This window comes from Equus quagga, chromosome 8 (assembly GCF_021613505.1).
Source record: "Equus quagga isolate Etosha38 chromosome 8, UCLA_HA_Equagga_1.0, whole genome shotgun sequence".
Classification (NCBI taxonomy): Eukaryota; Metazoa; Chordata; class Mammalia; order Perissodactyla; family Equidae; genus Equus; species Equus quagga.
This window is the reverse complement of record NC_060274.1, coordinates 101,969,340-101,997,037: the sequence shown is the minus strand read 5'-3', so window position 1 is coordinate 101,997,037 and position 27,698 is coordinate 101,969,340. Positions and strand designations below refer to the sequence as shown.

At 40.5% G+C, this 27,698-nt stretch overlaps 1 protein-coding gene across 3 annotated transcripts in view; it reads left to right on the top strand.

Moving 5' to 3' along the window:
• The first annotated feature begins 1,247 nt into the window (after nt 1–1,247).
• TSPAN12 (tetraspanin 12) overlaps nt 1,248–27,698 on the top strand; it is a 67,142-nt gene continuing 40,691 nt past the window's right edge. The window contains exons 1-5 of one of the 3 annotated variants that reach the window (XM_046668831.1): nt 1,248–1,343; nt 1,590–1,759; nt 2,712–2,847; nt 16,372–16,454; nt 17,554–17,689. In XM_046668831.1, coding sequence (XP_046524787.1) covers nt 2,782–2,847; nt 16,372–16,454; nt 17,554–17,689 — 285 coding nt within the window. In that variant the 5' untranslated portion in view covers nt 1,248–1,343; nt 1,590–1,759; nt 2,712–2,781. Of the gene's footprint in view, nt 1,344–1,589; nt 1,760–2,099; nt 2,484–2,711; nt 2,848–3,250; nt 3,357–16,371; nt 16,455–17,553; nt 17,690–27,698 lie in introns of those variants that run through there. The other 2 variants (XM_046668833.1, XM_046668834.1) reach the window with 2 other exon arrangements.

Below are 27,698 nucleotides of genomic sequence, written 5' to 3'. Positions count from 1 at the left end.
TTAAAAGACAGGTAACTGCGTTCTAGAAGTAGAAGAGGATCTCTGTTCAGAGATATGGGATTTATTTGCACCATTTTTGTCAGTTTTAATGGCAGTCATAGACGCAGCTCCATGTGGGGGGATGTTTCCATAACTCAGAGGAACGTCGGGCACCAATGGCAATCTGATGGCTGGTTGCTTTGGCAATCCTCTGCCTAGAACCGGTGTCATTTGAGCAGAAACTGATTGAAGATAAAACTGGGTTTCTTTGCTCTTCTCCATGTTCCAGAAGATACTTTGTTGCCAGAGATAGAGTCATCTGATGGATGACTGAACATTTTTCTTGGTATTTTGTGTGGATGGCAACCCTTGCGCTCTTTCGGGCTTGCAGCCTTATGTATGGCTTAGAGACTTACCAAGAATTTTTCTACCCTAATCCAGAACACTCAGGTTCTTTTTCGGTCTTCATTTTACTTCTACCCACATGAGTGTGTGTGTCTCATTGTCACTCTGGTCATGCAGCAACTGACCCTAGACAGGTGATGATGGACACAGGACTCCCAATTTTCTTTTTCCCTCAAAGGAAATTTAAGGAGAACTCCCATTATTAGATTTTCTCAAAGATGTTGCTTGTATTTCAGGTAATTCATATTTTTTAGTGAAGTTTTATCTGCCATACAAGGCACACAAAAGTAATCATAGAAATGTGGACTGTCATGAGGCATAAAACATCAAAATTTCATATGGAAAAAATGAATGAGTGATTTTTAAGTGTAAAATTTTACTTCCAAGGGAAGGTACTTTTGGAAGGATAGTCTCCTATTATTACTTTAATACTTCTAGTTTCAAAAAAAAAATCAAAACTCATTAATATGTACACAGTTCAAGATAAATCACTCAGCTAAAACACAAACTAATTCTATTAGGAGAAAATTTTGGAAACTCTGGGTTGCTTGTGAAAGAGTTAAAAATGTTCTTCCTATTCTGGATGTCAGATCTGGACACGTTTACTCTAGTGTTTACCTAAATGCTATTAGTGCACTATGGAAAGTGGGTAACAACTGTTCTTTTAAAAATCAGGGAGGGCAACAAAGCAATAAGAAGGTTCACAGGGCACTATGTTAGCGACAAATCACAGGAGGTGGCTCCAGAAAGGTTGTGAAAACTAGTTTCTCATTGCAGGAATTGGGTTGGGCCACTCCTTCGCCCCCCTTCTCAAACACAAATATTTTCATATAATAAAAGCCTGTTTCCCCATGGCTATAACCCAGCCTCCCCTTCTTCGACACCACCATTTTACAGGGGTTTACTGCGCGGACTCTTCCAAAGTCCCTAGGCTTCATGCCTTTCGGGACCTTGTAGAGGTGAGGCGTCCCTTTGGGGACTCACGCCGGGTGAGGGGACAAGAAACACCCATTAGGCTCCAACCCGGCAGCCAGCGGCCGGAGCATGCGCTGAGAGTTTGTGCAGCTGGCCCTGGCTGCTGCCGCTGCCTCGTCCGGACTTGGCGAGGACTTGGGAGGGACAGCGGCGCTGGGAGGTGGCTTAGCAGAGACTTTCCAGCAACTGCTGCCCAGGACTCTTTTTTTTTTTTTTTTTCTTTTTCCCAGGAGGCGGCGACGGCGGCGGCGGGGGGGAGAGGAAGAGAAGGAAGCGTCTCCAGTTTGAGTCTATGCAGCCCTTCGGCTCTCCGGGAGGAACGTCCCTGCCCCGATGAGCCCCCGCCGTGCGTCGCCGACTGTCCCCCGGCGGGATTGGGGCGCGGAGCCCAGCGCCGACGGTGAGTGGCCGCGCGTCTGTCGCCTTTCCTGCCCGCTGTCCCGCCAGCCCGCCGGCGGCTGCCCTGGGCGCTGTGTGCTGAACTGCTCCGAGGCTGGCTTCGGAGCTGCCGCCGCCGGCGCTTCCCCCCGCGCCCTGCCGGGGGCGCGCGGCGCGGCGCGGCGGCGGGGCCGGTGACCGCGCTCGGCTTTGTGCTCCTCGGGCAGCGCGGAGCGCGAGGTCGCGGCGGCGGCCGGGGCCGGGGGAGGGGGACGTGAATGACTAACCCGGCGTCTGCACAGCTGCACCGGCCCTAATTCCCCTGCGCCCCTCCCCACCCCCCCGCCCCAGGCTAATCCATCATTCCGGGGCCGAAACATCATTTCTCACGTTCTCCCAAAGAAACCCTAGTCGCCGGGCGGAATCCCAGCTCAGCGCTGCGCCCCCTCCAGTGCCCCGCGCTCAACCCGAGCTGCGGGATGGGGTTGGGGTTTCGGAGTTGGGGGGCCCGGGAACTGTCCTAATGGGAGCGACAATCGCATCCTCGGACTCGCCGGCGGCGCCTGTGACGTCCGGGGTGGGGGGCTGGTAGTGGGGTTTCTAACCTTCGGGACAGTTCCGAGCAGAGCTGTCCCCAAGGAGAAGCGTGGACTGAGGGAGGTTTAAAGAGAGTCTCATCAGAATGCAGAGGACACCGCCGCGTGTCCCCTGAGAACCGGAGTTTACTGTGCGCCTTCATTCATCAGGGGAGTCAATCTTTTCTCTTCCCAGCAGGTGTTATCCGAAGCCGGTTTGGAACTTCTGGGAGTTTAGGTTACTATTATAACCTTAACAAATGATTTCGATGAAGCGATGTCTCGAATGAACTCGGCTTTGGACCAGACTCTGGATCCAGCTGAGAGCTGGCACTGGAGGGATGGGCTGGGGGTGGGGAGCGCGGTCATAAGTCCCCTTCTGTCCCCTGCCCCTTGTAGATCGCTGCTGCTTTGCCCTTGGGGGTAGGATGTGGTAAAAGGATGGAGCTTCTCCCTCCCGGGGCTCACAATGGCCAGAGAAGATTCTGTGAAGTGCCTGCGCTGCCTGCTCTACGCGCTCAATCTGCTCTTTTGGGTAAGTCAAACAGTTGCACTGCACCAACAGGTGGGGACGGCTGGCCTCGGTTTGCTACGGCCGCCACATAATACGCCAAAGGGCATGGCTAAGCATTAATTAATTACATAGGATCACACCCTCTATTTTTCAGAGAAGTAAATTTTGACCTTAAAATGTCTTTGATCTAGCTCAAGTTCCATTTGTAATTAGAAAAAAGAAATCCACCCCTGGATACTAGTGGCAGTAAAATTAGACTTGAAGTTAATCTAGGGATATAAATAAATGCACGTGCTGGTGCTTGTAGATAAGAAAATTATGACATACTAGTCAGGGAACTGCTTGTTTTGAGGAATTTCAGATAACCATGTGAGCCATAAATTGTTTCCTTACATCATCCTAGTCTATAAAACCTGGTAGGGGCAAGCAGTCTTATTATGTTTTTGTAGGAATTCATACCCAGATAGCCTATCAAAAGACTGGGTAGATTTTTCCAGGAGATTCCATACGTCTAAAAAGGTGGTTTTCATGTAAGTATTTCTAAGTTGGCAAAGTTTTAAGGAATTTTGTGTATGCTTTTGGAAAATCCCATAACCATTTAAGGAAATAAAATACATAAAATTTAACAAGCTCATGGAAATCTTTATGCCCTATGAGCTAGTGACTTTTTATGCTTTGCACTCAGGCATAAATTTTCATTAAGTGTTATTAATAATCACGTTATTCTTTATGAAACTTATGAGGAAAATGTAAAAATTAAAATTTTGAATGTCGCTTCAGGAAGCTGTCATGCTTAAGCAGACAATTTTGTTTTGCAATTTTGTGTTCTAATAATTTACATTTAAAATATTCTGTTAGAAATTTCAATGCATAATACATTTATTTGGCTGACTGGCTGGCATTGCCTAGGCTTTTTCACAGCTCTTTTTCATTACATACGGTCTCTGGAGGATGATATTTTGGTTGAGTTACTCCTTATGGATGCCTCCATTTTAAGGTGACAGATTAAGCTTTACTTCAGTGAGCAATCTGAAAGATATTGAAATTGGCAACATTTTTTTCTCAAGATGAAAATTAAAGCATTGAGTAGTTCAGTTCACCACTTGGAAATGTGAAATCACTAATTGGTCTTATTGCCGTTTTTAATTCTAAAAATGAACATTTTTAAGTGGCTCATTAAATTACCTGCTTAGCTAGAAAGTATTAAGATTTCAGACTTGGTTTCTTTAAAATGTGTAATAATTATCACTCCTATTTACTTAGGTTTTACTTTTCTACTTCATGTTTTTAAATTGTAGAATCATAACATTTTTATAACTGAAAGGGGATTTAAAGATGACTTGGTTGAACTTCCCTTACTTTGTGGAGGAGAAAACTAAGTGTAGGTTAGTGACTTGCCAAAGGTCAAATAGCCCAATGATGACAGTGCCAGGAGCAGAACTCAAGCTTTGTCGCCTCTAAATAGTGCCTTTACATGGATGATTACTGAGTTTTGAACCTTGGAATTACTAGGATTTTTTGTTGTTCAACAGAGAATAATGTTTTGGAGAATGTCTTAATAATCTGTATTATGTGTGTGGGGGGGAATCCAAATATTTTAACAAAAATATTGCTCTTTCGAGTAATGAAATTTGCTTAAGAACACCTATTCCTCAAACTCTTTCAGGGCTCTTTGTGTCCCCAAAGAATGTAAAGTGTTCTTTCTTTGTTGTCACCCTGTACTTCAACTTGCTCACTTTCTGTGTGTGTGTTCTCATTTGTTTGTATATTGAGATTGCTTCTCCGTCTCTCCAGCCCTCCTCTTTTCCCAGTATCGCATCCCCTCCAACAGAATAATCCATGTTAGCTGTCTAAGTAGCATCCCTCTGTATTTTTATTTCGTACAAAGATCTATTTACCCATACCTGTGCGTGTATACCCATTTATGTGCGTTCATATGTACACTCACAATATTTTTTGTTAAATTGTTTTTCTCACTGGGTTAGAGTCACAGGAGTGGGATTGCTGTGTCAGAGAGTATGTAACAAGGACGACAAGAAAACAGCTAACATTTATAGAGTTCTTCTTATGTTTGCCAGGCACATGTAGTGCCCCAGTTTCCTAGTCTGTAAAATCAGAGTGATAGCTCCTGTTTTTTAGAGTTGTTGTGAGGATTAGATGTCTGTAAAGCGCTTGAACAGTGGCACTTAAGAAGTGCTGTCTAGGGGCCCGCCCCGTGGCCGAGTGGTTAGGTTCCTGCGCTTCGCTTCAGTGACCCAGGGTTTTGCCAGTTCAGATCCTGGGTGTGGACATGGCACCGCTCATCAGGCCATGCTGAGGTGGCGTCCCACATAGCACAGCCAGAGGCACTCACAACTAGAATATACAACTATGTACTGGAGGGCTTTGGGGAGAAGAAGGAAAAAAAAGAAGATTGGGAACAGATGTTAGCTCAGGTGCTAATCTTTAAAAAAAAGAAATGCTGTGTATGGAGTAGTAGTAGAAGCAATAGTAGCACATAGTAGTACTTGCAGCTGTTACTACTAGTACTACAATAATTATGCTCATGTAGATTACCAGGAGGTGGATTGCTGAATCAAAGGAATCCTTATAGTAGTAATTGTTTTTGTGATTAATACTGCTCCTACCGCTGCCACTGCTACGTTTCTTTGACCCAGCAATCCAGTCCTGGGAATCTGTCCTCTAAATAAAAGCACCAGTACACCCCCATCACCTGTACACAAATATTTGCTGCCATGTTGTTGGCGTTATGGCACTTTTTAACTTTTGCCAGTCTGAAGGGTTTAAAGCATTATGTCACTGTTACTTTACTTTTTACTTCCTCCACTACCATTGGACATGAGCGTCACTTTACATATTTTCATATATATCATTTCTTTGCATAGTTCATATTCATTAAATATTTCATATTTACCATTTAGGTTTGCCCTCTTGTCTGTTGATTTTATTTATCAGTTGCTATGTAATAAACACATTTTTATATGTTGTTTTTAATAGAATTTTTCTCTAGAATTTTATATATTATTTTACATTCTTCTGTTCTTTTAATGTACCTACCTTTCTTGTCTTGGTTAAGGTTTCTTTTTCTGTATGGACTTTAACATTATTTTATACAATTACAGATATCCATCGGGATTTTTGTTGGATTTGTATGAAATGTACATGCTAACTTTGGGAAAATTGATGTTGTTTTTTCAGTGTTAAAGCAATGTTTGCAGATCCTATATTTCCTTGTGAGTCAGAAGCAGTTTTCAGCCTTGTGCTAGGCGCATGCCTGGGCATTCTTACACTACTCTCTCATCTCATTCTCCTAAGAGCCCTGGAAAATAGTGCTTGTTTTTTAGGTAAAGAGAAGTTACTCAGAGAAGTTCAGTAACTTGCTAGCAAGGACTAGAACAGGGATTCAAAGTCTAATTTTTTTCCTCCAGGTATGGTGGAAGTTGTACTACTGGAAAGGGTGGTGAATTTATTTGTGGAGAAGTAAACATCCTCAGTAGAAAGGGATTAGCTGTTCACCTGCTCATTCCAAGTCCTCTGGAGCGGTGCTTTTCAAACCTCCATGTGCACAGGAGTCACCTGGGCATCTCATTACAATGCAGGTTCTGATTCAGTATGTCTGGGGTTGGGCCTGGGCATCTGCATTTCTGAAAAGCTCCTCTGTGACGCTGCTGCTGCTGGTCGGCATGCTTCACCTTGAGGAGCAAGGCTTCAGCCCTTGGTTTTAGTTCTCGTTGAAATTAGGAGCAGAATGAACCAGTGTGGCATATGGACCTCACTTAAACCAGACTTCACATCCTTAGCGTGGAGAGGCAGATTGTTCCTGTCTCTGGTTTTGCAGGACTGAGAAACCTGCCCTCCTAATCTCTGAGATCAAGAGCTGTAGCCGTTTACTCTTCACTTGACATTTTAAAGAGAACTTTGTCCTGTCTATTTCTACCATACGGGTCCCTTCTCCTCTTCTCTGCTCCACAAGGATTTTAGGGAAAGGAAAAAAAAATCTTAATTGGGAAAACACTGAAGACCTATGGATTTATGTTTTGCTGTTCTGGGAGTTGAAAATCAAACTGGGGGATATTTTTTTTAATTGAAAAAATACATCGTGCTTTTTTTTTTTTAAAATGTGAGACATAGACATGTGTAAGAGGAAACAATCCACAGCACATTCAAGATCACAAATGCACTGCATTCTCTTCTTTGCTATGGGTCCAGTCACCTAGGTTTGCCATCTGAGTGGCTCGTCCATGTTGTGAAGAACCCTGATCCCCGGGAGCTGTACTGGGGTTGGCAGGCAGCACTGGGCCTTCTAGGTTTGTCATGAGTGCCATGGTTGGTAATGGGACACCGTGCATGTGAGTAAACTGCCTTGAGACCTCTTTGGAGACCATGATTCACATTCGGGCCATGATGGAGCGAGGAAATGGGTTATTTTTATTTCAAATTTATCACACTTTTACTATTTAAATAGCATACTATCTAAATAAATGAAACCTTCCTCCATTTCAGATTTTTGCCTTCTTTAGACAGTAATTTTCTGCTATTGGAAGTATGGATAAATATGGTTCTTTTTGGACATTCCTGTTATTGTCAAACACTTAACATTCATCAAAATGTTTGTTTATTATTTTCTGAAAATATAATATTCTGTCTGTGTTTTAAACTCCTATTTCTCACCAACAGATAGGAGCCATTGTTTCTCACTTACCATTGCTAAAGACAGCAGCAATAGAGAGGGACTGCCCTGATTAAATATGAAAAGAAAACTATTATTAAATATTATTCAAAGAAACTTATTATTAAATATTAAACATATTATTAAATATGAAAAGAAAACCTAAAAAGTGGACAGGAAATTTAGTTTGCGCTTTGGGGATATATGCAAGGTAGACAAAACAAACAGAAGGCTCAGTGTTTCTTTTTCTCTGGCCATCTGTAGTGAACTTTAGGTGTTTGACCCAGCATACTCTAAGGAGATTCTTGACAAGTGGATATTTGCATTCACATGGCATTTATAATGTCATATTAAAATACTACTTTTTAAATTGATGCCCCCCAACTTTATACCATGAAAGACATTCAAGTTTTCCTTAACTTTTCCTGTGGAATCATAGAGAATGCTCCAACAAATGTTAGTACTTTTTTTTTTTTTGGTGAGGAAGATTGTCCCTGAGCTAACATCTGTGCCTGTCTTCCTCTTTTTGCTTAGGAAGATTGTCCCTGAGCTACATCTGTGCCAATCTTCCTCTTTTTTGTATGTGGGATGCTGTCACAGCATGGCTTGATGAGCAGTGTGTAGGTCTGTGCCCAGGATCTGAACCCGAGAACTTCAGGCTGCTGAAGCAGAGTGTGCAAACTTAACCACTGTGCCACCAGGCCAGCCCCTGAGTGTTAGTGCTTTTTTAAAGTAAACTTTAGTCTCTGGGCAAAGCTGATTCACTTTTTTAATATAGTGTGGGTCAGCTGTGCAAAGGGGCCACTGCATGCTTCGTAAGGAATGCTTTTTGAGGAGAAAGGCATGGAGAGTTCTTTGGAGCACAACCCTGCTGCAGACTGGAGCAGCAGATTCCTCACTCATACTTCCGCACTCAGAGCAGTCGCAAGCTGGGGCGCTGGGGAAGTGGAATTGGAGTTTGCTGCCGGACTGCACAGAAACTGCTCTGTCGAGGGACCCATTTTACCCTCCTTTTACCTGCAGTGCTTACAAGGTGACCAGATAATTTGTCATGGAAATCAGGACACTTGTGGGAGTGAAGTGCAGAGGATGTCTACTAATAATTAAACCACAACCACGCAGGCTCAAAGCAGATTCTCCGGTCAGAGCAGGATGTATGGTCTCCCTGTCTACAGGGCAGCATGATGATCTATAAAAACCATTAGTCAGAACAGCTCCAGGGTGCTATTGATTTATTCAGCTCTAATTAATAGATGTTCATGCGTAAATGATGCCCATGAGTCATCTCCGGAACTCATTTCAGCCATCACTTACGTTGCCTGCTCTTTCACAGCATTCGTGAATAGTGTTAGCTGTCTGCTCTCTTTTCCGCTGCTCGTCCCTTGGTAGAAGGGAAGCTGGTGAGGCATGAACTGACCAAAAGGCAGAGGGGAGCAGGCATGGGAACATGAAATACACATGTTACTGAGAAGTACTGACCCTGGGCTGCCAGCCTCCAAACAATCAAGAACTGATTTACCTTTACTTTCAATAAATAATAACAATTTGAATCCTTTTTTGTTTTTTAAGAATAAAGGGAATTTTAAAAGCACCTAGTCCAATTTCTCCAATTTTTTTCTTTTGTTTTTGAGGAAGATTAGCCCTGAGCTAATATCTGCTGCCAATCCTCCTCTTTTTGCTGAGGAAGACTGGCCCTGAGCTAACATCTGTGCCCATCTTCCTCTACTTTATATGTGAGATGCCTGCCAAAGCGTGGCTTGACAAGCGGTGCCGTGTCCGTACCCGGGATCCGAACCGGCGAACCCTGGGCTGCCGAAGTAGATGTGTGAACTTAACTGCTGCACCACCAGGCCAGCCCCAAATTTCTCCATTTCTAAGATGAGAAAACAGAGGTTCTGAGAGTTTGAATTACTTGTCCTGGTTGTCTGTACAGACAGAACTGTAACTAACATTGTGATCTCTGCATTCTGCTCTTTACTAACAGATTTGACATACAAAGGAAAGTTCAGGTGTGTGGTTTTAGACATCTGTCAGCCTTGAACAGGAATGCTTGTGTCACTGTCACCTTCTATGAGACTGTATATCATGTATGGCATGTATGGCAGAGAGTTGAAGGATTTAAAAGTCTGCTTTTGACTGTGACCTTGCTCTTTGATGGATACTATAGGTATGCATTTCATAATAAATTTAGGGAATGTGCCTACTCATAAAATTCTGATTTAGAAAGCAACTTGATTTAATACTTATTTTTACTTAATTGGACGCAAGCAAAACCAGAATATATCTCCAGCACTGTAAATTTCATATTTATAAATATTTGTGGAGAGCTTGCATTTTCTAAGTGTTTTGCAAGACAGAATCTGACAACTGTCCTGCTAAGTTGTACGTTAAATATATTTCTATAAAGTAATACTTGTGTTATTTTCTAAATATTTCCTTGAAGTACAAATAATATTTTACAATATTGGAGAAAATGTAAGGAGCTATACTCCTAGTTACATATGATAACTACAATGTTGCTAATGATTTAATCGTCATGACTGACAGTTGAAGAATTATTTTATTTTAATTTGGAAAGTTAGCAGAAAATACCATTATTAGTAAGGAGTCTTGAATTGGCTTGCATTTGTGCTTCTAGATTTACTGACATCAGGTTCAGTTATTGAGGTGACCTTGCCTCATTTTAGCTTAGTTTCTTGCTATAGCATGCAGCATATTTGTTGATTCTGTTATTATTTTCTCAATCTCAGTGAGTAAAATGGCACTTTGAGAATGCAACTGTTCTCACACATTTAATGCAGCTGGAATTCATGTCATACTAAAAAGATGTTTATTCCCAGAGTTGCTTGTTTACTGTAAGAGAAAGCTTTGTACTGATATTCTTTATTTTGACTAACATTCTGTGGACAGCTATGATGCTTGGGTAACTCCTGTGAAAAAACCAGTAAACCAGTAGGGCCAAGTGGAGCAAAATGTGTAGTTTAAAGGACTTTTTAGAACACTTAAGCCAGCTTCTGGCCTGATATATAAATCTTAGATTTTGTGATTCAGTAAGCATCTCTCTAGTGGAAACCTTCCAGTATAGAAAGCTTAGTTAAAGCATCTCCTAATTTTTGGTAAAGATCTCTGATGGTTAGCTTATCTAGCAAGTTGAAATCATCTCCCTTTAGTTTAATTATTTCCTCATTCATTCATCTAATAAATACTAGGCCTCATTACTGGGCCTGGTACTCTGCTGTGTGGTGGGGTTCTAAATAGTGTCTGTACCCTCCAGTGGAGTGAGATGGGGGGGTCAAATAGGAAACAGTAGACGGCTGCTCTGTGAGGTCTGCATAAGAGCATTGGCTGTGGGTGAGGAGGGAGTTGGGAGAAAATCTTTACACTCTGGCTGGTATTTGAGCTGGTCTTTAAGGATAAGGTTGCTCTGTTCATGAGGATAGAAAGGCTGGAGCAGGATAGCATTCTAGGGAGAGGGAATGGCATGGGTAAAGACAAAGGCTTCGGGAGATCTCATGGTGCATTTTGGAGAAGTCCAAGCGGATTTTTGTCGTCTGAGTACAGAATGTGTGTGTGAAGGAGCTGGCAGGAAGCAGGTTGAAGAGACAAGTTAATGGGTGACTGAAGAGGGCCTGGTGTGTCCTACTAAAGAGTTTAAACTCTATTCTCTAGGAGAGAGTCAGGGGAAATGGAAGTGAGAGTTGGGGAGGAGCCATAAGGGGCAGCTATTAGAGCTTTCTAAGCAGAAGAACTTGATCTGTGATTTATCAAGCTAAGTGAAGGGTGACTTTGAGGTGGAGTCTGTGAGCTGGAGAGTTCTGTGATAAGGTGGCTATAATTGCCTGGCAAGAGAGTGAGGGCCTGAACCAGCCCGAAGTGGCAGGAAAGGGGGAGGAATTCACCAGATGTGTTGCAGGAACAATCTGTAGGACTTGAAAGTAATTAGATGTAGGACAGAGGAAGAGGGAGAGGCTCAGACTGCCTGCCAAGTTGCCAGTTTATGTGATTGAAGCCTTGATTATTCCATTTACCAAGATAGGAAAAACTGCAAGGGACACACAGGCTTCCAGAGGAGTGGAGATGAATTCAGTTTTAGAGATGTTCAAATTGAGAATGGCCGTGGAAGTCCAATAGGTAGCCACATCACAGAGCTTCCTCCCTCATCCATTTGGTAGACCTTTGATGTCTGAAGAGTCCATTTCTGAGATGATTTAGGAGTTGTCTAGTCTGTTGAACTGACTGAGAAAGATGAAAAGGAAGCCCTGAGGTCAGAAGTGACTAGAGATGATATAGGTAACATAAATAAGAATCTTACTGCGTATTTTTGTCATGTAAAGCCTCTACAAAGTAGGACTTATTATTATAACATTTTATATGTGAGGCAACTGAGGCTTAGGAAAGATTAAATGACGTGCCCAAAGTCATATAGCTAAAAAGGAGCAGAGCTGGAATTCAAAACAAGGCTTCTTAATCCGATGGCTTCTCATTATCATCATGGTCAAGACCCTAATCCTTAAAATGACCTTGAAGACTCTGTGTGATCTGTCCCCTGCCTGACTTTCCATTCTCACCACCAGCCAATTTCCCTTGAACATATCATGCTGCCTTCCACCCTGGGACCTTTGCTGTTCTTTCTCACTGGAATGTTCTTTTCAACTTCCCTCTCCCTAATTAATTTGATAATTACCCTTCAGTTCTCAGCTCTCTTAGAGAAGTCCCTTTGGCCCCGTGGAATAGGTCAGGTGCCCCAAAAAGAGTTCTCATAACAATTTGTATTATTTCTTTCCAATACTTATTACAGTTTGCAGTTATACATTTGAATCTCTGATGAGTTGATTAGCGTGTGTCCACTTAGTTAATTTTACCATAGAAGAGAGATGGTGTCTGTTACTGCCCATCAGTGTATCTCCAGCACATACCATAGCACCTGGCAGAGAGCAGCTGGTCAATACACAGTACAATATACAAAATGAAGGATCTGATAATATTGATACTCTCAGAGCTATGATATTGAAAATTGGCTAAACAGCCTGTAAGAAATTAGAGGATGGAGAAACCAAGATCAGCTATTACTTTGAAGAGTGATAAAGAGAGAAGAGAATTATTTATAGCTGCAAAATAATGAGGTAATTAAATAAAATAGCACGTTAATGGACTTTCCTGTCCCTCATGAAACTTACAAGGTATTGAAAGACACGTATAGCCAAGTAGAGAATATACAGCCTCAGATTTAATCAAGTAGTCCATGGTCTTCTGCTAGCCCTGTGTTTTAATAGCTTCTATTATTATCTGGGTGTCATTATTTAGGTCAAAAGAACAGGAGACGACTGCCATTGAGAAGATAGTGTGTTATGCTCATCACAGGGGGCGGGCAAGAGAGGAATCACTGGTTGCAAGGCCGAGAGAGAGATGGGGACTGGGCAAGTGTTTTTGTTGTGGTTTCCTTCAGAAGGAATGCGCAAGCCAGGGTCACTAAGTTTAGGATTGGCTAGTTTGAGTACTTTCAGCAGGCTCTGGAGTACAGGGGCTGTCCCTAGTTGTCTGGCACCTGAACTTTGGGTTGATTAGGGCCAATATAGAGTGGCCTGGAGTAAGAGAGCTCCATAAAGAAGTTGGTTGAGGGTGTGGGCTTTGGATTGGTTGGTTTGTATTTGAAAATCAGAATTGTGTCCCGTCCCAGGGAGAAGGACTCCTCTTCAGGGTGGGTGGAAGGCGGACAACCAGGAAGGCAGGAAGCCAAGGCAGGGTGACTCAGGCATATTATTAGTTTCTCTAGACCAAGGTGTTTCCAGCATATGCCTGTAGAAAAGATGTTAAAGCCTCAAGTTTACAGAAGCTCGAAGCATGGCTCATACACTGTGGCCGACCCACTGGGTAACTTTTATTAGATTTACAATCTGTTCTTCATTCCCAGCAGAAATGAGGATAATAACTGGCCGAATTCTTCTCTGAACTGTTGTCCCAGGGTTCTTAACCTGACTTAGGCCATTGACCCCTGAACCCCCATTCACCAAAGAATATGGTTCAGATATTCAGACTGAGCCTGACTGCTACAGACCACCTGGCACTGCCTCCTTTTTTTTAAAGGAACGCTGAACGCTATGCAGGCTAGACTCCTCACCATCTCTGGAACTTATCATGCTTGTTTCTAAACGTGGAAGGCAGTTAGTGACTAAACCTAGCTCTCCAAAGCCCGAGGGCCTGGGTTTGAATCCCAGCTCTGCCACTTAGGATCTGTGAGACTTTGAAGAGGTTACTTCACTTTTCCGTGCTTGATGGTACTTTTTTATAGTCTGTAATTATCTGCTTTATGTATTTATTCCCTGTGTCCCTCAAGAAGCTCCACCAAGGCTGGGATTTTGCTTCTTTTATTCATTGTTGAGTCTCTGAGTCTCATACAGACAGTACAAGGCAGATAGTAGGTGTTAAGCATATATTTGCAATCTAATGGTGGACAAGTGAATTCGCTTGTTTTCCAAGCAGACAGCCATACTTCATGTTACAAGCGGTCGTAGAGCTCTACGCGATCGGCTTACTCTGGAGCTGTTATCCAGAAAGCGTGTTTCATGGCCATTGCTTGAGTCAGAACAGATTCATTCCTACCTTTATATTCATTATATCAACGTTTACAGCTAAATCTGTAAGACACAATGAGAACTGATGTTCATTAAGATGGCAGAAATTACTAAAAATCAAGTTAGTTGAATTTCACTATGTTGTGCTTAAGAAGATAAGTATAAGGCACATTTGAGAAAGAGTTCCATCAAAATAAGACTAACTGTCAGAACTTAGGTTAACTTTCAGCTTTTAGAAAAGCTTCCCTGATAGACTCTTTTTGAACATGTTCTAGTTACTTTCTTCCTTCCTTCCTTCCTTCCTCCTTCCCTTTCTCCTTCCCTCCCTCCCTCCTTCCCTTTCTCTCTCTCTTTCTCTCTTTCTTTCTTTGAGGAAGATTGGCCCTGAGTTAATATCTGTTGCCAATCTTCCTCTATTATATCTGGGATGCCACCATAGCATGGCTTGATGAATGGTGCTAGGTCTGCGCCCAGGATCCGAACCTGTGAACCCCGGGCCATCGAAGTGGAGTGCAGGAACTTAACCACTATGCCACAGGGCTGGCCCCTAGTTTCTTTTTTTAAAAACGGTTTTGAATTATGGAAAATTTAAAACATATACGAAAGTAGAAAGCACAGTATAATTAATCCCCAGTTACCCATTACCCAGTTTCAACAGTTATCAATGTAGGCTCCACTTCCCACCTAACCGCACGTATCATGACTATTGATTAAGCCAAATCCCAGTCACCTTATATTTTATTCATGATTACTTCAGCATATATCTCTAAACGATAAGGATCCTTTAAAAATTAACTGTGATATCATTGTCATATCTAAAATAATAAACAATAATTTCTTAATATTTTCAAATGTCCAGTCATGTTAAAAGATCCCCAGTTATCTCATGAATTGTCCCTTTGTGATTGATTTTTTTGAATCAGGATCCAAATCAGGTAAACATTTTGCATTGGGTAATCTCTTAAATCTTTAAAAATTTATAACAGTTTCTCCTTCCTTCATTTTTTCCCCACTTGCCAGTCTTTTTAGTTGAAGAAACGATATCATTTGTCCTGTAAACTTTCTCATATTCTCGATTTTGCTGATTGCATCCCTTTGGGGGCATTTAACAAGTTTAAATCTATTTTCTATATTTCCTATAAACTGATAGAGCTGGAGGCTTGATTAGATTCAGATTTGACTTTTTGTGAAAATACTTCAAGGGTATCTCTGTGCACTTCCGATTGTGTCACACTGGGGGACACATTGTACCTGATTTTCTCTTTTTGTGATACTGAAATTGATCAGTGAGGTCTGGTATTTTCCATCAGCCTGGTCTTCTCCGTTCTAAAGTCCCCATCAGCCATCCATGTAATGCGGTAGTTCTCAGCCCCAACTACACATTAGAACATCTGAGGAACCTTCACACATTTCTGATGCCCAGGCCCTGCTCCCGAGAATTGATCCAGGGTGGACCTGGCCTGAGTAATTTTTTGAGTCCTAGGTGATTCTGATCTACAGACAGGACTGAGCACCACTGACCTGCTAATTTTGGCAGCCACTGGGGAATCTTTGCCTAGAGGTCTATTATTTCAGAAAGGGTTCTTAAATAGTCATATTCTATCATACTTTCTGCACACATTAGCGGCACTTCTTCTGTAAAAACTTTCATTAAGTCTTTGGTTCTCTCTTTGGTTTGTATAGGAAAGGTAGAATGAATAGTGGATTCTTATCAGTTTTCTGAAGAGTGAGTTGACTATCCAACATCCTACAAAGGTGACCAGTGAGTTTTGTTTAGGTATTATTATAAGTTCATAGATTTTAGCATATTTAATATGTTTCAAACCATTGCATTATTATTATTACTATTATTTTGATGCTTAAATTGTCTAACTAACATTCATTAGCCAATGGAAGACTTTTCGAGTTGGCTCTTCTGACTTTTGTTGACAACCTCAGTAGTACTTGATGGCTTCCTTGCTTTTAAGTATGCCAGCATGTTTTGGGCTCATCTTATATGTTTGATAATTTAGTCGTTCTGTTGCCTCCTCATCTTGTCCAATTCCTGTCCTGAACCTGGGATTAGCTATTTAATAGTTTAGCTATCCATAGCCTATCAGGTGACGTTTTATTTAGTGGCTATGACATGATTACACAACGGAATGGCAGATATTTATAGTAATAGTAAATTGCAATAGGAGGTAAATGGTACTTAGGAGAAAGCATCATGATTATGTAATAAAAATCCTTACTTTTTTATTGTTAATCCTACAGAGAATGTTGCATAAATCCTTGGTAACCAATTTGTATTTGTTTTTCTCCCAGTTAATGTCCATCAGTGTGTTGGCAGTTTCTGCTTGGATGAGGGACTACCTAAATAATGTTCTGACTTTAACTGCAGAAACAAGGTAGGCGTTACAGTTAATGATTGATTTCTTTCACCGGGTTTCCTCAGACGCTAGTTTCTGTTACCATTGCTCTCAGCTGATTAGACGGTGGTGCTCTTCCGTGATCATTTGGAAAGTGTTTCCTGCCCATGGCAGCCTCTGTTGCAGACACTTGCATTTTCTAGCATTCTCATTAAGGTGTGCCACTGGTTTTAGAGAACATTTCTGGGTATGGTAATACCAGTCGCCTGTCCTCCTGACAGTATGTCAGTTACGTCATATTTGCATAGAAAGGACAGCATAGCTACTTTTCTCTAGGAAAATCACTGCCAACCTTTTTACCTTCGTATTCCTGAGTTAGTGAAAACCAAACCCAGCAACGCCATTTTCTTCTCAAATTTCAAAAGTTGAACCACTGACATCGCAAGGGGCAAATTACTTAACTTCTCCCACCCTGAGTTTCTTCATCTCTCAATGGGGATTGTAATATATGTGTATCACTCTGAAATGTCGTAAGGATTAACTGAGATGCGTTTTTGTAAAATCCTTAACACAATGGAGCTAAGCAATGGTAATTTTTGATATAATTATTATTATCCTTACTATTATAGTTCTAGTGAACGATTTTTTCATAGTTTTCTAACGAAAATCATCTCTCTCCCTTCCTCTTTCTTTTAATACAGACCAATTTCCCATTACATAGCAGTCTTTCACATTTTGGGGAAGGGTCAGTAGTGAGGGAGAAAGAAAGAGCTGCACTTGGAGTCCCGGATCCGAGAAGAGGGAGATTCTTCTCAGCTGGAAGATAGCGAAGGGTCCTGTGGGGTTTCCTCAGGCTAAGGCTTCGGAGCTAATTGTAGATTGACTTCTTATTGAGGACTCCTCTCTTAAAATATATTTTAAATGAGTTGAGGTAGGAATGCTACCACTTGTATAAAAAACTAAACAAAATAAAACAAGCAAGCCCATTGGTGCTTTTGAGAATAGGAATACAGTCATCAGTTTTGAGGCATGATGATTTAAAGGATCGTTAACCCAAATCATGATTGTGTCTTCCTATGTCTTGGGTGCATCTCGACTATATTTTGTTTATAATATGACATTGCCGTTGTTCTTTCAGGGTGGAGGAGGCTGTCATCCTGACTTACTTTCCTGTGGTTCATCCGGTCATGATCGCTGTTTGCTGTTTCCTTATCATAGTGGGCATGTTAGGATACTGTGGAACAGTGAAAAGAAACCTGTTGCTTCTCGCGTGGGTATGTGTTTATATCTCCTCTTTATTATGGTTAAGTGACCAACCAGTAGTGTATTATTTTTTCATCAGTGCACAAGGTTACGTGGGTAGGGAACTGTGAGAGCAGTGCTCTAATCTGTGTAATTGTTCAACATCCTGTGAGAAGGGAAGCGTTCTTTCCATGAGAGATGATTTCAATACAAGTATTTGCTGTACTCAAACATGAGGTATGCAAATAGGTATGCTATTTAATTATTTCCCTTAGGCTGTGTGTTGACACTTTTATTTGAAAGTTTGAGTTTTTCTAGGGTCATGGACCTTATTACTACTTAGGCTCTTCGGGACAAGAACTAAAAGGTCATATTGGAACTGTTTCTTTTTCTCTCTTCTTCTTTTTTTTTTATGAGGAAGATTAGCCCTGAGCTGACATCCACTGCCAATCCTCCTCTTTTTGCTGAGGGAGATCAGCCCTGAACTAACATCTGTGCCCATCTTCCTCTATTTTCTGTGTAGGACGCCTGCCACAGCATGGCTTCATAGGCGGGGTACACATCTGCACCTGGGATCCCAACTGGCAAACCCTGGGCCCTGAAGCAGAGCGCATGAACTTAACCACTATGCCATCAGGCTGGCTCTTCGTTTTTTAAACAAACCCACCATATAGAAATTCAGTTGGTGTGGTAGCAGACAGGCCTTACGATCCTGGCACTGTTTTACATAGTTTAATGGATATAAATCTCACTTTCTATAACTTAGTGGGTTTTTCTTTTAATTCTGAAAGAGTTGGACTAGATTACTTCTTAAATTCCCTTTAGCACTCAAATTCTTAGATTCCAAAATATGATTAGACTTTTAATTAAAAAATTAGTAAGCTCTCTTTAACATTGAAAATTTGAGCCAATTAAAAATACAGCTTATATATAGAGTTTTTGCAGCACATTGAGTGTATAAAATATTGCATGTTAATGGTACCAGGTAGTAAGGCTGCTAACACGTAATTGCAGACATATCAGACTCCTAAAAAATTAATTCATTGAGTATGTTCTTTCTTTGCAGTGGTTCTCAACGCTAGCTGTGCATTAATTTCTTGTAGGGAACTTGAAAACAAAATTTTAACAGTGTGCTGATACGCTGGATATCTGCAAGGAAAAAAGCCCCGATTTGTAGCATTTGAAGATTTCTGTGGGGTAAATACTCCCAGCGTGGTCAGTGTCGGGCTACCAACGTGGCATCATTGATTGCAGAGTTGGGAGAGATGAGCTCAAACTGGCTCTCAGGAGCCAGCTCCTGCACACCAGTGCTTGATTGGCTCCCATCCCAAGCCAACTAAAACAGTCTTAGCGTGAAGCTGAGAAGTCTTCTCAGTTTCTTTCTTTCTTTTTTTTTGTGAGGAAGACTTTCACTGGAACATCCTGTGTTAATGTATTACTTGGGTTCTTGGAAGATAACTCTTCAGGACCACGGCTGGAAAACAGAAAATAAACCACACTCAGAGAAGGGGAACAGGCCCACTGTCTTACTTCTCTCCATTTTGGTATATATACAGCGAGAAGGAGAATGATGGAAGGGATTGGGCTCTTATTTTGCAATTTAAGATATTTGGACAATAATTTAAAGATAAACTAAAGGATTTACTTTTTTTGTTTTTTGAGGAAGATTAGCCGTGAGCTAACTGCTGCCAATCCTCCTCTTTTTGCTGAGGAAGACTGGCCCTGAGCTAACATCCGTGCCCATCTTCCTCTACTTTATATATGGGACTCCTACCACAGCATGGCTTGCCATGCTGTGCCATGTCGGCACCGGGATCCGAACTGGCGAACCCTGGCCTGCCGAAGTGGAACGTGCATACTTAACGGCTGTGTCACAGGGCTGGCCCCAAGGATTTACTTTATGTGAAACTTGTAATTTAAAGGGTGGATAAAGTATTTTAAACTTAAAAAAAAATCTCAGAATCCTTTTCTAAAATCGCAGTCTTACAGTGATGTCCCATTTACACAACCAATTTAAGTATGGCTGCTGTTCTCTCCCTGCTAACCCTCCCAGCTTGTATGACTCTAGATGGTCCCTGGACTGTGGGATGGGGTAGGGTGGGAGAGCATATTTCATGGAACCTCAAAGACTTTTAGAAACACATTTTGAAAACCATTTATGCATCCCATTAGGCTACTTGAATGCTGGTAAAGTAGATTGACAAAGAACAAAGTAGTTTGGTTTCTACTCAAGGCAGGATGAGTCATAGAAACTTGTGTGTGAGACGCTAGTCTGTGAGGCTGGAAAGAGCCTTATGATGCAAAGGTGACTTGGAGGACTGAGGTTCTAAGGGCAGCTAACTTGTTCATTCATTCATTCTTCAAATACTATTGAGGATATAGGCACTACTGGTTTTTGCCATCAGATCAGTGTGTATGATAGACAGATAATTCCATTACTCCCTCATAAGATCTCTAATACAGTTTACACTGGGTGCTCTGAGGTCAGAGAGGAGGAGCTCCAAACTCAGCCCTAAGGGGTCAGCACCTCCTCTAGGAGAATGATGAGCATAGATTGATGCAGCGGCTTTATTCCTGCCCCTCCCCACCTTTGCTTGTTGGATGTGGTCTTTTTCACAAAGCAGCCTTTGACAGCTTTTCCCTTGCTAAAGAATGATCTGTGGGTCTCAACTCCCAATTACCTGTCAGTCATAACCAAGCTGCACCTGATCTGCGTCTCTGGCTTGCTTTCCATGGCCTTCTCCAAACAGTTGCAAAGTCCTGTATGTTCTCAGGAGCCAGTCCTCTCTTTTCGACTCTTATTTGGAATGCTCAGGTTCAGGCTCTCCTGACTTCTTGCGGAAACAGTGCAGAGCCCCTTACCTAAACTTCCTGCCTCTGTTGTCTCCTTCTAACTTATGCAAAACCAATGCTGCTACGTTAATAGACTGCAACGATGATCACATGACTCCTCTGTTCTGAAAACTCGAAAGACCCCTGGTTGGGTAGTGAAGTATTTAGAGAAGCCTCAATCTTGCATCAAGCTTTTCTACAATCAAGGCTTCATCTATCATTTTTAGCTTTCTAACATGCTTCATTATTCTCTGTTCAAAGTGTATTTTCTGACCCTTGGACAAGCTTTTGTTGCTCTGTTTTTCCCTGCTCTTACTCTTGCTGTCCCCGTAGCTGGGAATTTCTTCTTAATACTTTTGTTTTGATACTACCAGCCTGTTAAGGCTTGTCTGAAATGCTACCTCCTGAAATCATAATAATGACAAAGGTGATGATGATAATCAAAAAATGTGGTTAACATTTCTCAGGTACTTATGCTGTAGAGATTTACATGAATTTTTTAATGAAGATTTTTACAAGAATTAATTAATTTTGTCCTCTCCACAATTCCGAGATCGATAGTATTATAATTCCCATAATAGATGAGGAAATGAGGCACAGATTGGCTAAGTGATTTGCCTGTTTTCATAGCTAGTAAATGGAGAATCTGGTATTCAGACCATGGCAATCTAGTTCCAACAAGATTATTTGTAGCAACTTCACTATTTTACTCTATAATTGCTGCCTTTTCCTAAATGCTTATAAACATATCTCACATTGTATAAAAAATTTTTCCTATGGTCTTTCATGTTAAACCTGACAATAATCATCCAAGATAGATAATTATAAGTGAGGTTCAGAGAGGTTCAGTAAGATGTCCAAAGTCACTCAGCAGTAACAGATAGAGCTTTAATTCAGACCTCAGCATTTCCTACTGCCAAGCCCACTCTCATTGGGCCTTTACTGATGTCTCTAATAGAGGCTTCTCAAGCTTTGAAGTCCAGTGCATTTCTCTTGTTATAAATTTCCTTTTTGTTTTTTTTAATTGGGTCATGACCACTCTAGAATTGAGGGTTTTGGGTTTTTAACAAATTTTATTGAGGTCATAATAGTTTATCACATTGTGAAATTTCAGTTGTACATTATTATTTGTCAGTCACCATATATATGTGCCCCTTTACCCCTTATGCCCACCCCCAACCCCCTTCCCCTCTTATAACCACTAATCTTTTCTCTTTGTCCATGTGTTTGTTTATTTTCCACATATGGGTGAAATTGTACAGTGTTTTTCTCTGTCTGGCTTATTTTGCTTAACATAATACCCTTGATGTCCATCCATGTTGTTGCAAATGGGACGATTTTGGTTTTTTTTATGGCCGAGGAGTATTCCATTGTCTCTATACACCACTCCTTCTTTATCCATTCATCAGTTGATGGGCACTTGGGTTGGTTCCACATCTGGCTATTGTGAATAATGCTGCAATGAACATAGGAGTGCATAAGTCTCTTTGAATGGTTTATTTCCAGTTCTTTGCATAAATACCCAGTAGAGAGATAACTGGGTCATATGGTATTTCTATTAAATTTCGTTTTTTCATGACTAGCCCAAACTACCAGACTACAAACAACTTGATAATATGAACATTCACCTTGTCTATTGCTTTAATCAATTTTATTAAGTTGAATAATGGACGGGAAATTAGAACAGTGTGAGTAGTACCGGCTAGCAGATGTGCTGATAATGAGATAGTGAGATTTTAAAGGAGGAGCCTGGCTGTTGAATAGGTTTAGACTACAAGGGAATGGCTTGTTGAGTTGGGGAGTGGGGGTGGGAACTAATGCAAAATACGACATGATATTAGGTCTCTGGCAAATATTTACAAGGCAACTCTCATGGTTTCTTCCTTTGTGTCCTTTAGCTTTTTATCCTAATTAAAAATTTCTTTTTAAAGAAGTTCCTTACTTTTATTTTGGATGTAAATATTTAAACAAGCTCAATGTATTCAGTCCGACTTCTCGAGTTCCCTGGATTCAAAGTCTTTTTTCACTTTTAAAACCTGTAAACCAGAAGCTTTTTTTTTTTTTTTTTAAGACAACCAGTATCTTAGAGCTGCCATATCTCTTGAATGATTACTAAAAGACGAGCTGGCAGCTGGGCTATGGTGCTGCTCAAGCAACAGTCAAAATGGCCTTATTCATCAGACTGATCAAGAAAAAGTGAGAAAGGGGGCCGGCCCGGTAGCACAGCAGTTAAGTTCGCATGTTCTGCTTCGGCAGCCCTGGGTTCGCCAGTTCAGATCCTGGGTGTGGGACCTACGCACTGCTTGTCAAGCCATGCTGTGGCAGACGTCCCACGTATAAAGTGGAGGAAAATGGGCACGGATGTTAGCTCAGGGCCAGTCTTCCTCAGCAAAAAGAGGAGGATTGGCAGCAGATGTTAGCTCAGTTCAGGGCTAATCTTTCTCAAAAAAAAAAAAAAAAAAGAAAAGTGAAAAAGCCTCAAAACAGGTCTTTATAACCAACTTGCCCTTCCACCCCAACCCCAACCCCCCAAAAAACCAACTCTGCAGGCTAAGAGGCCATCCATAGGAAAACATTTCTGGTGAAACTTGGTCGTGAATTTGACCCTTCTATTGACTTATTGATGCAAGTTGTTAAAACACCCTAATTTAAGTTTCCCAAATAAAATACAGGACATCCAATTAAATTTGGATTTCAGATAAACAATGAATAATATTTTAGTATGTTCCATGCAGTATTTAGGATATACATGTATTAAAACATTATACATTGTTTATTTGAAACTCAAAGTTAAATGGGCATTCTGTATTTTTATTTGCTGAATCTGGCAACCCTACTCCAACTAGATTTGTTCTTAATAAATATGAAACTGTCATAGAACAGAAACTTCTATATATTTATATGCGGACATCAAGAATAATTAAGTTCTGATTATATTGAGAAAACAAGCCAAAAATGACTAGGAAAATAAACTCGAATATGCTATGACTTTCAAAGTAATTTCAGTAGTAGAAATTCCTTCTCTCCTTAACAGAGAAATTGAAGCTAAATGGAAATTGGTTTTAAGCCTTAGATGGGTACTTCCCAAGGCTTTTAGCTGTAGACTAAATGAAATTCATTTGTTATTGCAATTCTACCTTGCTATTAACATAGGCATTAAGAAAGTGGTGCCAGCTCAGGGGGAACGTAAACAGATTGAACAGACATGTTTACAATATCGACAAAAGCGGAATGTCACCATCAGGAGAAGGTCGTTTGTCAGTTTGATGCTAATATATGCTCAACTGCCAGCAAAGCATAGCTAGTCAAGTGCTGGTCAGAAATTAGGTTGGCTACCCCTCCCATGTTTGAGACCAGAGCCTTGGGTTTAAAAGGGAAGTTTTCTTTTTTTTCAATTTTATTATTCCAGAGAATTTGCATATGGCTTATGATTGTACGGAAGCAGTTTTTAAAGATTTCTTAAAATATACAGTGATGGAACCAGATTTGAAATGATTCTCTTAATGGAAATCAAGTAAATTTTTAATGGCCATGAAGGAATTATTGATCATCCTTGGTTTTTTGTTGTTTAAAATCATAATGTAAAACTGGACTATCTTTAAGTAGTAATTAATTTTCTTCAGACTCTGTTTAAGGCCTTCTTTTAAGTAGTTATAAATTTTATCATTATTAGCTAGCCATAGCCAATAAGTTAAAATTAAACTATGAAGTTATATATCTTTACTATTTTCTGTTTATAGTTTTGATTGAGATAGCCTAACAACTTTATTTCTAAATCAAAATCCATCGTATCATTGACGCATGTTCAGCATCTTCCCAGTGTTTTACTCTGATTTCTTAGAAAATACAGTAACTTTATATGGTTAGACTTATTTACAGATGGGGAGAAGCAGGGGTCCCAAAGATACGCAGCTGCTACTTGCTGTCATTAACATTCAAATCTGACTGTATTTGCTCAAAGCCCATGCTGTTTCACTCCGCCACACCACTATTGCAGTACACTTAATTAATTACTGGCATTATTTCTATAAGACTTAAATATGCTTCCTTTATAATTCCAAGGCATTCAGTAGTCATTTAACTTTTAGAAATATAATCTTTTAATGTCCTTATTATAAAAGGAACTCAAAATTCTGCCATAGTTCTCTCTTATCCTGTCAAAGAATCAAACTGTTTCTCCTTTCCTTCCTTTCTGTTCTCCTTTTCTTTCCTTGTTCCTCCTTAAACATATATTGAGTACCCAGTCTGTGACAGATACTTGAAATGCAAAGATGAAAGGGTACAATACAAAGAAAATAGCAAAGCAAAATACAGTATTAAAGTTATAAATAAATTACTGTGGCAACACAGAATAAGGAGCGGTTGGAGACTTCTGACAGGTTTCATAGGAGAGTCTTCCTTTGATCTAGATATTGAAAATGTGAGAGTTTTCTGGTGGAAGAAGGGAGGGACGGGCCTTAGAGCAACATGAAGCGTGTATGCAAAGACATGGAGGAGTGAAGGAACATGGCAGTTTAGCAAAACTTAGAAATTCAGGGTGGCTATGGCATCAGTGCGCAATGAGAAGAGCATGGAGTCGTCCAATTGGGAAGGTCTTTGTAGGAGAGTCTGATGTTATCCCTCTTACTGTCGAGGGCCAATGGGTGTTTCTAGCATGGGATGAAATGAGAACATTTAGGGCTGGTGGCACTAGGAAGCCCTGTTAATGGTTACCTACAGTCCTCAGAAGCCTTGGGTGGGGTCTGAACTAAGACTTTGGAACTGGAGAATGGCGGCTGAATTCAGTAGACCTTGCCGAGATAGAATAATGGATAAAGAATTGCACCTGATAGTAATGTTTGTATTACTTGATTGACATCAGGAAATGGTTTATTATTCAACATTTATGCATTTTTCATACAGTAGAAACATATCCCTTCAATACATGCATTTATTTTGACATATTAATGAGAATTTTTTAAAAGCTGTCGTTTTTACACTTACTTGTTAAAGTCACAAAAACCTCAAGCGAACTGAAGATGATTTAGGCATTTCTGGAGCCAGAGGCTCGGTTTGCACATCTAGTTTTTGTGTGCACGGGAGCCCAGGACAGAACTCCGTGACCGCTTCTGTTTCTTAAGTGATGTTGGTTTGACTGCCTCTACCTGTTCCCTGTAAAAGCATGTGAGCAGATGTCTTTAAAAGTAAATGTCACATTGGGGACTAGGGACCAGGACAGTTGTGTGAGATTCATGGCCTTAGTGTTGGGTCTCTGTGACAGGATTTTGAGCACTCATTGGACTTTTCGCTTACTTCAGAGTTTGAAGTATCCATGGGCCAAGTATTTGTATTTTTGTTCTTTGCATAATTTAGGCGTCCTCTGTGATTAGTAAGCATTGTAAACTTTATTATGTTCTGTTTCTTAATATAGACATTTGAGATAATTGTCGTTAAATATAAGCCATATAACTCTATATCCATTGATTTGATGAATGTCCTTACTCTGTGCTGAGTTCAAAGCCGGGTATTTCTCTGGCAGCATATGCTTTTGAAAGGCTTGCTCCAGCTGTGAATACTGGCCACCAGTTCGGCAAATGCTACCTTGAGGCAAATTCAGTAATTGTGAAGTGTTTTTGCTTTCTCCTCTGCTCCCACCCTGTCAGACTATTGGACTTCCTTTGGCAAACATAAAATGGTAAATATGCATTTAAACTCATATAACTGTCTAATTGGTAACGTACTGTTTCTTAAGATGGATGGTGAAGAGGAGGCTGTTTATTTTATTATTCTGTACACCTTATAATGTGTGTGTGTGTGTATATTTTGTTTGTGTGAAATACTATATAATAAAAAATTAAAGACAAATAAAAAAATCATATAGCTGTCTAGATGACTCAGGAAACAGTGTCCCTAAGTTTACAGAGAGTGAAAATAAGACGCAAATAACACATGTAAGTGATGACAGAATTAAGTCGTTTAAGCCAGTGGGGAAAGTAGCTTTCAGATAAACTTTGTAGAAAAATGATGTTCAATATTTACTTTATTTGCAATGTCTAATGAACTTGATGACTAAATAATAGCTTATGAATTGAAGTTATGCTTTTTTCATGAAATTTCATAAATTTAAAAAACTTACTTTTTCAGAATCATCATTCATACGTCTTTCCCCTTTTTCAGATAAAGGGTGATAACAGGACCTGGTTATATGCTCAGATTAAGATGAATCTTCTCAGCTCACATGACAGAAACACTAATTTAAATTTTATTTAAAATGTGTAAACACTGTGCTCGTATCATTTAGTATTCCCGCTAAGCAATACATTTGAATTATTCGAAAATAAGTAGTCATTCCTGAGTTTCCTTACATTACCATTATTTTAGCTTTAAAACTTTAGAATTTGGAAGCTACAAATTTCCTCAAAATGATTGCAACCATGAAGACATTTTAAAAACATTGCCTTAAAGAAGATAGGAATTTTGTTAGTTGATAGTTGCCAATGTAAGAATTGTTTCTATCAAGTAAAAATATGAATTTTTGCAGTGTCTCTTCTATGAAACAAACATTTAAGATATTTTGAAATTTCAAGTTCTGTGCCGGGTTTGCACAGCTGAGTTGAAGACATGGACTGATAACTTTTAACGAGATCATGAGAGGATTGCCTTTTGTAATTAAAATATTTTAATTTTAAAAGTTCTCTCTTTGCGTTATTAAAGGTACTTTAGAAGAACTCTCTGGAACAATAGCCTTGTTCTACTGAGAACATTTAATAAAGGCACTTGAGGAAGGGTTTGAGCTGAGATCTAATAGGAGAAACAAAGTGACGATGGTTGGTGAATGGTGGACCTGGTTAGGCGATGGTTTATGGAAGGGCCTTGCGGGGAGCGCGGCAAGGCATTTTTGAGGAATTGAAAGGCTATGGAGGGAGGAATTGTATAAGACTCGGAAGCTTTTGGTGTGTTGGAGAAGGGCCTGTGTTGGTCATAGGGTAGATGTGTACCAGGTATGCAGGGCTGAGAGTTGCCAGGGTGAGCTAGGACCAAATTACGAAGAGTCTTGAATATCGTGCCTACGTACTTTGCAGCTTGAAGTTTCATGAGCTGAAGAGTGATGTGATCTGATTTCTCTTCTGCTGCATAACCCTGGTAGCAGTGTCTCTTCTTGCTTGCTTCTGGGCCTTTTTGCTCATTTATCTGGGAGAAAATAGCTACTGGTCTTGCCACTCTGGGCTA